Consider the following 11061-nt stretch of genomic DNA (forward strand, 5'->3'; position numbering starts at 1 on the left):
TAGGTGAGTGGCTCATTCTTTCTGCCCTTGCCCTACAATCTGACACTGGCTGGCGTCCCTTAAAGATTAATACTGCACACATTTAAGTGTATGCAGAAGCAGATAGAAAATCACTGAGGTCCTTGGAATAACTTCCAGAATAGTTAATGTACATACACAATAACCGTAGATTTTCAGAAAGCCTTTGACCAGGTCCCTCACCAAAGTCTCTTAAGCAAAGTAAGCAGTTATGGGATAAGAGGGAAGGTCCTCTCATGGATTGGTAACTGGTTAAAAGATAGGAAACAAAGGGTAGGAATAAATGGTCAGTTTTCAGAATGGAGAGAGGTAAATAGTGGTGTCTCCTAGGGGCTGTATTGGGACCAGTCCTATTCAACACATTCATAAATGATCTGGGAAAAGGGGTAAATAGTGAAGTGGCAAAATTTGCAGATGATCCAAGATAGTTTAGTCCAAAGCAGACGCGAAGAGTTACAAAGTGATTTCAAAACTGGATGACTGGGCAACAAAATGGCAGATAAATTCAGTGTTGATAAATGCAAAGTAATGCACATTGGAAAACATAATCCCAACTCTCTCTATATATTCACAATGATTCCAAGATCTTTCTTGAGTGGTAACAGCTAATTTAGACCCCATCATTTCATATATATATGATGGGGGTCTAAATTAGCTGTTACCACTCAAGAAAGATCTTGGAATCATTGTGAATCGTTCTCTGCAAACATCCACTCAATGTGCAGCATCAGTCAAAAAAGCTAACAATGTTGGGAATCATTAAGAAAAGGGATAGATAATAAAACAGAAAAATATCATATTGCCTCTATATAAATCCATGGTATGCCCACATCTTGAATACCGCATGCAGATGTGGTCACCCCATCTCACAAAAGATATATTGGAATTGGAAAAGGTTCAGAAAAAGTAAACAAAAATGATTAGGGGCATGGAACAGCTTCCATATGAGGAGAGATTAATAAGTCTGGGACTTTTCAGGTTGGAAAAGAAATGACTAAGGGGGGATATGATTGAGGTCTATAAAATCATCACTGGTGTGGAGAAAGTAAATAAGGAAAGGTTATTTACGCCTTCTGATAACACACAAACTCAGGGTCATCAAATGAAATTAATAGGCAGCAGGTTTAAAACAAAAGGAAGTATTTTTTCATACAACGCACAGTCAACCTGTGGAACTCCTTGTCAGAGGATGTTGTGAAGGCCAAGACTATAACAAGGTTCAAAAAAAGAACTAGATAAATTCATGGAGGATAGATCCATCAATGGCTATTAGCCAGGATGGGCAGGGATGCTGTTCGCAGTCTCTGTTTGCCAGAGGCTGGGAATGGGCGATAGGGGATGGATCACTTGATTACCTGTTCTGTTCATTCCCTCTGGAGCATCTTGCATTGGCCACTGTCAGAAGACAGGATACTGGGCTAGGTGGATCTTTGGTCTGACCCAGTATGGCCGTTCTTATGTTCTTAAGTTCTCTTTCTATATCACTTCTTGGAGCTTTTTGGCACTCAGGTATATAAGTTAGCTAGAGAAACCAAGTTTCTTCCTCTTTTTCATCTATTCATACTGCAATAGTATTCAGAAATCCTGATTAGGACTGTGCTAGGAGTTGTATACACATAATAAAAAAGATAGTCCTTTTCCCCAAAGAACTTGCGATCTAAAGAAATTAAAGAAAAGTTCATAGTTACAGGCTAAATTATTTGTAAAAACGTCATTTGTCTTTCTACACATGAACTCCAAATTTTGGATTTAAAAAAATCCATGCTGGGAGAGCATCATAGGTCAGAGTTTATTCCTGGGAGTTACTGCCTTTGAAGTTAGGCGATCGTAATGGAAACAATGACCGATTCTTAGATTTCCATACTTAAAGAAAACTACCAATATAACTCATCTCAAACTTAATTCTCATTCATCTTTTCATAGTTTTACCCTCCTTTCTTCTTGCTAATACACAAAGATAGATATTATGTAAATAAACTTTTTCCTCAGCAGACCGTCTCTTCCTATGCCTCCCTCCTGTACAGAAGTCACACAACTGAATTTGTGAGGCTGTTCTCCAGGCAGGATATGGGCCCTGCTGGAGTGCTAATCGCAGCAGACTGTCAAAATCAAAATCTGAACCTTAGGCCCTGCTATTGCTGAGGTCCAGGGCTGTACAGGTGCTGCGTCTTTTCTCTCAGGCAATATGACTTGGGTTAAAGGGGCTGACTGGGGCTTTGTACTCCTATGGGGGATTCCAGAGCATGATGGAACCCCAGCTGAGCTCCTCCCGTCCTGCTGCTGGAGCTCCTTCTGCCTCTGCTGCACTTCTCCTGTTTCAAAAATACTGACGTCTTACCCAGCGTTGTTGGTTGTGGTTATTGTGGTGTAACTGTATTCTGTTATTGCAGGTAAAGGTAGACTTAATTGAACTGTCAGAGAAAGGCTGCAGTGACTTTGACTTGCAAGCAGAACTGGAGAGATCATTTTTGTCAGAACCTTCATCTCCTGGTAGGACGAAAACCACAAAAGGGTTCAAACTTGGCAAACACAAGCATGAGACCTTTATAACTTCAAGGTAAGATGTATTGCTGACTTTGAATCAGTATACAGTTAATGCAGTCCAGCTGAGTGGGAGATACCTTCCTGTGGATAGGTAGATATTTAAAATTGCAATTGATATTGTGTACTAAGAAAAAGCTGCTTTTTGAGCAGTGAATTCAAAGCTATCTAGTTAGGTAGTGAGATATTATGGATGATGCATATTTAAGAAATATGAAGAAGCAAAGACTTCTGCAGAGAGTGTGCCTACAACATTAAGCTTCATCGTATCTTGGCAGTTATGTTACACAGTTTTTAAATTATGAATTTAAACTTCTACTAAATACTAATACAGAGAATACCCAACATTCAGATGGAATAAATTCTTAAGTCAGTAAATAATCCTGTTAATTTTTTTTTGCTGTATAGTGGAAAATCTGAGTACATAGAACCTGCAAAGAGAGCACATGTTGTGCCACCTCCCAGAGGAAGAGGCCGGGGAGGATTTGGACAAGGTATTCGACCACATGATATCTTTCGTCAAAGGAAACAGAATACAAGCAGACCACCTTCTATGCATGTGGACGATTTTGTTGCTGCAGAGAGCAAAGAAGTGGTCCCTCCAGATGGGATACCACCACCTAAAAGGCCACCAAAAGTATCCCAGAAGATATCTTCACGTGGTGGGTTCTCAGGGAATCGTGGAGGACGGGGAGCTTTTCACAGTCAGAACAGATTCTTTACGCCACCTGCTTCAAAAGGTATGTTGCTACTTGTCTGAGGATTTGGAGTAAACGGATTACTGTCTAGGATAAAAAATGCTTCTCTAGGCTATGCTGGAGTTAAACCAAAGCTATGTTTAACTGTTCTCTGTTATGGTCTGAGTGATACTTTTGCAAAAGAATTTAGCTAAATCTTCACTCTTTGGTCTCATGCTGTTGTGTGCAATGGCTACAGGAGTGCTTGTAGCTGTAATAGAAAAAAAATTAACTGCTTCATTACGAAATGATATGGGCATTTGTCAAATTAAGCATAACAGTACTATCAACTTTAAATGCATTTTTATTAGAAAGGCTCCCCTGTCTTCTTGAGGAGGAGAAGAAGAATGTGCAGGGCCCCATGTTTGCAGTGATTCTCTGGCTAGAGATTCTGCTGCAGAATTTAGGCTTTCTTTAAATTAGCAGACAAATAAACCTATATTTGTGACAGTGAAGGTTGCAGCGGGATACATCCATTCCATCCAAAACCTTAAAAACATGGCAATGAGAAGTTATGGGGATAGATGTGCATTCCTTTCCACCTTTGTATTGTGTACAGCACTGTTAATATAACACTCCAGTGCTCCATAAGGCATTCTCTTCTACCGCCAACAGGTGCTCAAACTAGAACTGGGCAAGACTTTTTTTTTGTGGTGAATAGCAAATTTGCCAAAAAATGCATTTTGGGGGGCACTGAAACTGTGTGCAAATTTGGTTTGAATTTGGTGAAGTTTCCACTGATTTTTTTTTCCCAGAAATGCCAAAACTGTTTTGAATTGATGTTTTTGAATAATTGTTTTTCAAGTTTTTCATTTGGTGTGAAAAATTCTTAAGTTTCAGTTCAAACAAACTTTTTTTTTTGGTTAAGCCACTGAACTAAAAAATCAGTTATTTATTCAGCTCTAATCCAAAATCAATATGTACCCCAACTTCTCCTCCCCTACCCCTCCACACAAAGAAAGGGCAAGTAGCCTCTGCCCTATCGAGAAGGAGGCGGAGATTGAACCACTTCCCAGATACAAAACCCTCAACAGCTTTCTGGGTACCAAACTCTCAACCTCTACTCCCTTGCCAGCTGCCAACCCTCCAGCTTTGCCATTACAGCTTCTGTAATGCAGTTGATATAAAAATACTGTGGCACGTGGAAAAGTGAAAATGGTCTGGGCTGTGCTAAATTGATAAAGCATTCCATAATTGAGATTTGTGTGAATTTACTGTCAAAATACTGTACTGGTCATATTGTTCATTATATGTGAATCAGTAAGTTAAAAACCAGGTAAGTTTCAGTGTGCTGCAGAAGTAAGGGGCTTTGCCACAAGAGTATGCAGTGGCAGAGGATAGGTTTCAACCCTGCTGCTAACTGTGAGGCATCTGACAGTAGTCTAAATTAATCTTAGCCACTCGACTCTTCCCCTTAACGTTTTTCTTGGAGTCTGAGGCCTTCCGTGCCTTAAGCCTTGTTTGGCTGTGTATTGGTGAGAGACTGTTCCAGGTATTAGAATTCAGGCAGACTGTATAATATGTGGCCTCTGGAATGAGTTTCATGATGTGACTGCATCAAACCAGTAAGGTTTCTCATCCGTACAGAGCTCATTTGGAGCTTGGTATATTGAGGAAGTTCCCTGCATCTCAAAGCGTAACGGTGTGCATCCTGTTCCTTTAGGCTTGACAGTCTCAGCACTGTGTCGACCCTGGTGCATATGATGTAGGCTCAAGCCATCTCTAGGTTAATATATCAGTCTCCCCATAGATAGTGCTGGATAGGCATATAGGGACTCTGAGCTCCTTGTGTCATCTAAAACATTGGGGTTGTGTGTCCATGCATTCTTGTTGTCCTATTACAGTATAATTATTCCTACTAGACTGGTCATGTACTGCAGCATACTACTAGTTAAACATTGCAGAAATGAAAATGCAGAAAACTTCGTGTTATTCAGCACCTGTTCTGTGTTTAGGAAATTACAATCGTCGTGAAGGAGCCCGGGGTTCAAGCTGGAGTGCACAAAATACCCCACGAGGAACTTACAATGAAAGCAGAGGGGGTCAAAGCAATTTTAATAGGGGTCCCCTGCCACCATTGAGGCCATTAAGTTCTGCAGGTATGTGGTACTCTTTTTACAGTACACGGAAGTGGGCGTCAAATTGTACAAAGCTCCCAGAGTTGCATTTTCTTTTTACAAATGAAGCTTATTACTGGCACGTTGAAATACAGTAAAAGCTTTAAATATATATTAACTATGGTTTGTTAATGGTAAATCCAAAATCCACTTTAATATAAACTTTTGTTAAAATGTAATCCATTATAAATTTACAAAACTCTCTGATTTGAGTGCTTGAATTTACAATCTTAATCTTGCATTAATACTAACTTTTTTGCAATGTAATTGTTTTAACAACCCTGGTAATTGCATCTCTAGTTAAAACAAAACAATGTTTGCCTAATGAAAAAGTGAAAAAAGACTAGAAAATAAATTAAAGGTCGGGACTGTGTATCCTTATGTTTGTTCAGCGCCTAGCTCAGCAGGGCCTAATTCCTGGGCACTACCACTGTTAATATATATATATTTTTTTCTTTAAGGCTATCGACCCAGTCCTCGTGATCGTGCTTCCAGAGGCCGGGGTGGAATTGGACCGTCTTGGGCGAGTGCTAATAGCGGTGGTAGCGGTGGCTCAAGAGGAAAGTTTGTTAGTGGAGGCAGTGGAAGAGGTCGTCACGTACGTTCCTTCACACGATAAAAATGAGACCTTATAGAACAGCCCAGCAGGGCGAACTTCTTATGATGATGATGACAACAAAAAGAGGCACTAAAGGACCAATTTAGACTTACTGGTGTCTGGAGACAGCGAGAGAATATTTTTGTCTGAAGAAAGCAGTTTTTGTTTGAAACAAGACGTGAAATTTCAATAAAATTCAAGACTTTTTGTGTACAATTGTATATCTTTTGTTCCCTTGAAAGAACATTTTAACTTTTTTGTGGACTTCTGTAGACAATACTGAATAAGGAACCCATGTGAATTAAGACTTCAAGGATTTCTCTTTTAAAATATTAATTGTGCCAAAAGCAAGGTACAGGTGTGCTGATTTTGCAGTAGTTTAGAAGGCAGCATGAGGTTTTCCTCCCAGGTTTAGAACCATTAGCTCAGTTTCCTATTGGTCTGTTAGTTGTTATAAAATGATTGAGGTACATCTTACCAATGGTCCTAGTAAATGAGAAAAAGACTGACTAAGACTTAATATGTGAAAGAACACAAACCTTACAAATTTAATTTAGAAGTTATGGATAAACACTGATACCACCATTACATACATTAAACTCAAACCTGTACCCACTGAAATTGGCAGGAAAACTTCCACTGACTTTAGTAAGAGTAAATTTGAGGCCCAGAGCGTAACTTTTAGAGATGTTATCACTCTAAGCCTGTATGTTAAGAGCTGGTGCGTATGCAGTGTTGTTGTAGCTGTGTTGGTCCTGGGATATTAGAGACACAAGATGGGTGAGGTAATATTTTTTTAACTGGACCAACTTCTGTTGGTGAGAGGGAGAAGCTTTTGAGCTCACACAGAGCTCTTCCTCAGGTCTGGGAAAGGTACTTGGTGTCACAGCTAAGTATAAAGTGGAACAGATAGTTTTAGCATAAGTAGATACATATTCGAAGAGACCATTTCAGGGGGAGTGGCCCATTAACACCCCTTCCCACCCCCAATCATGAGGACAAAAACCAGAGGTAGTGGGCTACAGATTGTTGTAATAAGCCATAAATCCAGTGTGTTTATTAAGATCATGATTTTTAGTGTCTAGCAAAGTTATGAATTTAATCTCCAAGGGTAGTCTTTTGAAAGTGTTGTGCAGGTTTCCTTTGAGGATGAGGACAGAGGTCAGAAAGAGTGACTGCTTTGTGAAAAGTGTTCACCCACAGGTGATGTGGTGTTTTTGTCTTTTTATCATTTTCACTTGAGAGTGTAATGATTGTCTGGTTTCACCCACATAGTTGTTGTTGGGGCATTTAGTGCACTGGATGTGGTAGACCACATGTTGTGATAGGCATGTGTGTAACCATGGATCTTGAAAGGTGTGTTTGGGGGAGAGGGTGTTGATCATTATACCAGTGTAGATATGTCTGCAGGTTTTGCATCGGTTGTTCTGGCACGGTCTGGTGCCACTTTGAGTTGGTGTCCTCGTCTGTGGTGAGGACGAGTTCTGTGTAGCTTGAAAGCTGGTCCAATAAAAGATATCATCTCACCTACCATGTCGCTCTAATGTGTACTAGAAGGAGATCATAGGGTGAGGTACCTTCAGTATAAACAGAAGCTGGATGGAGTTATATTATTCTTCGTAGCCTGCTGACTTGTATAGTTGCGGGGAGAGCGTTTAAAAGCAGACTTTCATAAAACTAAACAATTCCCTAAGGAAGCAAGAGATACAAAACTTTTCCCTTTAATGGACACTTTTTGGCTTTTTGCTTGCGTAATTGTTTGAGATGTCTGAGGTTGAGATATATAATGCAAGAGGAAAAGGTTTGAAAATTAAGAGCATACAAAGAATCTGTACAAATAGTCACCTTCACGTTTCTTTTCAAGCTAAAAAACTCAAAAGCAAATATATTTTGAACTCAGATGTTTACTTTTTCTGTTCATCTCTGTGGAATTTGTCCAACATAATTACTAGGAAGATAAGAGGTTAATAGCTGCAGCCCTCATTATAAAGGCCCTGTATACATTAACCCATGGTAGACAACTGTTTGAATTTAGACTTTAATTCTCATTTACACATAGGTCCCTTTGCACTACCAGAGTGGTGTAAATGAGCGTTCATCTTAATGAGGATCAAGCCCAGTTAGTTTATACAGTTCCAGCTAAAACTGATCTTAATGTGCTTTGGTCAACCAGCAAGCATGCTGCCATTAAGCATTAAAAACTCACCACCTTCCACTCCAAGTGCAAAGCATAGTTCTTTGACCTTACTTTCTCTTAACAAATACACAGCACTCTGCGTGTGTGTATTTATTTATTTATTTTATATATAACTACCAAAATGACACTCCACTGCCCACGCTTCTCCTCTTGGGGAGATGGAGAGAAACACATGAGAACTGTTAGTCACCTTGCTTAATTCACTAAAGAGAGGGGCTCAGATACTACAGTGATGAGAACCTATATAGAATAGAAAAGCATATTTTAATGTGTACTGTAGACTAAGAACATGTTTTAAAACATTGTTTAGTCCTATTGGCTAAGTTGCATTCAACAGTTTTCTCTGAAACCACAGAGAAAGCAAGTGTAGGAAGGGGCCTTGTGTGTGGAGACACGGGGCATCATAGCTCCACAAGTTTCTATCAAGACTATTGGTTTGCACAAAGAAAGTTAATTGACAGGACCTATAGGATAGTTAAAGTAAACTTGTTCTAATTAACTGGGCATGGCAAAAGGGAATAATTTTGTTTCACACAGCTGTATATTTTAGTACTGTATAAAGTAACAGACTTCAGAAAAATGATTGAACAGTAGAATCTGAATTGTGAAAAAAGCATCAGATACTCAAGTCGATCAAGGAAGATGGAATTTTACTAATGCAATTGTAATGACTAAAACGGGTGATGTTCTAGCAAACACAGGTATTAATGCTATTTTTTTAAACTGAGGAGCATTGCATAAATATTTTGTAAAGCAGACTGAGGCTCCTTTAAACCATGGCTTTGAGGTTTTTTTTATTTTTTTTAGAAACTTTACAACTTACGAAACTGCAGCAGGGATGTGAGTGATTTGTTTTCAGTCAGGGGATTTGGAATGAAAAGGTAAGAAAAAGCTTCAAGTATGGAACAAACTGTAAATATTCAATTGGTTCTTAAAAGTTTGAAATACAGCATGTCATGCTTGTCACTTTCAAACTAAAAAATAAAAGGCTGGTAAAATTGATCAAGGTGAACAAAATCTCAGTAAATCATTAGTCAGACTTGAAAACTGAGCAGTATGTCTACAGTTTCTTTAAACATAGTTCTAGGACTTGTAGTTGCATAGGACTTATTTAATATTTGTGGGAATTCTTTCTCAAGGTTAAATTAACTTGAAATAATGCTGTAAATGCTATGTTTAAAATTAATTTACTTGATTTGATACATTTAAATTGAATTCTTACCATGAGCAACTCAGGTTTAAAACATTAAATTCCACTTTTTAATTTAACTTGGAACTTTGTTTTCTAATTGACTAGAGCACTGGAAGTGGCTAATGCCAAAGGACCACATCAGTGTTGAATAGCAGCTTTCTTGGAAAGCAGTCCCATTGACTTCTACGAAGGAGAAACGAGGCAATGTTACAGCAGCTAGAGTACCTAACTGTTTTTTTCCCTAATGGAAATCTATTACATAGACCACCAAAAGTTATCTTTGAACGTTCAAAGTGTTATTTATGTTCAGAGCTGAAGTGGAAACTATTTACATCCGTCTAGGTACATTTCTGCCATATAGCTGTTAGCTAATAGTGAGTGGCTTTTACTGTGCTGTTACATCTTGTTTTAATAATTAGAACATCTTTGGCTAACAGTCTGGTTCCTTTACTCCTCTCCTCATCAGTCCTGGGTAGGCAGCCGTTCAGGGATTGACAGGACAGGTAGGTTGGGTTTGCTCTTCATGTTCACTCAATTCAGCAACAGTGCTGTTAGGCAGTTAATGACTGTGGCCTGAGTCCTGAAAATATTTGCACAGGAGAAGTTCCATTGAGCTCGTGTGTGAGGGAGTAACTGCAGAGTTGGGGACTAATATTAGTTCAGGAGTATTAGTGTTGCATTTTGGACCCTAGCTAGGTTACTTGTTCAGGGCTGTAAAACAATGTAAAGTTCCTAGGCCTCAAGCTTGGCTCCTCTGTGGGGAAAAATACACAGAAACAACAGGGCTCCAGAAAGCAAGTGGAGAGAGAGTAAAAATGTAGAGCACCAGCATTCATATTTGCAAAAGTTAAGACATATCAACCATTTTGCTCTGTACCAAAGCAGTGTCCACAATCCAATTGGAGCCTTCCGAGGTTGGGACTTTTGAATCTGACAGCATCAGAATGAGACACTTTCCCTAAAGATGGTTTGGTCTTTCCTGGCTAATTTAGCATGGTTAGCATGTCCCTTTATAAAACTCCAGGTGTTCCAGCTAAGGATGAGTGTGTATGTAATCTTCATGTTTTGCATACTTTACAAACCTCTAAGTTTATTCTAAAGGAGCAGTGTGCAACAGATTTTCCTCTTTCTACCAATGGCCCTAATTAAACTGTAAACAGCCAATATCTAAGGCAGAATGTTCTCTAGCACGCTCTGCCAGTCCTTTATGATCTAGTTAATGTCCGTTTTCACTGAAATAATTGTCAAATTGAATTTTTTTCCACTAGGCAGTTTCTAGCACAATGATGCACTCTACCCTCAGAGGGGGTAAATGAAATAAATGGTAGATTAAGATTGCTACCAGCCCCATAATGCCTCTCAGAAAAGCCAACAGGTAGATGGTGTTGATGCCAAAGCAAAGGAGTCTCTAGAAAGTTTCAGCAATAGAGTATACTGAGGCATCCTGTTTTTGTATAGTTTCCAACACAAAGGCCTACCCGCAACAGAAGGGGCCTTTAGGCCTTACTGCAATACATTTTGTGATGAGAGAACCCTTTAAGCAGTGGATAGCAAGTTCTGTTTATCCTGAATCAATACCTGCTAAGCAGGACCTAGCCCCCCTCCCTAGCGCACCCTAGGCACCTGCAACTTCTGAGGTCTGTGTCATCTTCCCTTCAGCA

General features: G+C 39.3%; 1 protein-coding gene across 3 annotated transcripts in view; it reads left to right on the forward strand.

The window, feature by feature from the left end:
• VIRMA (vir like m6A methyltransferase associated) overlaps positions 1 to 9286 on the forward strand; it is a 39855-nt gene extending 30569 nt beyond the window's left edge. The window contains exons 22-25 of one of the 3 annotated variants that reach the window (XM_074944088.1): positions 2409 to 2575; positions 2968 to 3299; positions 5252 to 5395; positions 5875 to 9286. In XM_074944088.1, the coding sequence (XP_074800189.1) occupies positions 2409 to 2575; positions 2968 to 3299; positions 5252 to 5395; positions 5875 to 6032 (801 nt within the window). In that variant the 3' untranslated portion in view covers positions 6033 to 9286. The remainder of the gene's footprint in view (positions 1 to 2408; positions 2576 to 2967; positions 3300 to 5251; positions 5396 to 5874) is intronic. The other 2 variants (XM_074944087.1, XM_074944086.1) reach the window with 2 other exon arrangements.
• The last annotated feature ends 1775 nt before the right edge of the window (positions 9287 to 11061 follow it).

The sequence above is a fragment of the Natator depressus genome, chromosome 2 (assembly GCF_965152275.1).
Source record: "Natator depressus isolate rNatDep1 chromosome 2, rNatDep2.hap1, whole genome shotgun sequence".
NCBI lineage: Eukaryota > Metazoa > Chordata > Testudines > Cheloniidae > Natator > Natator depressus.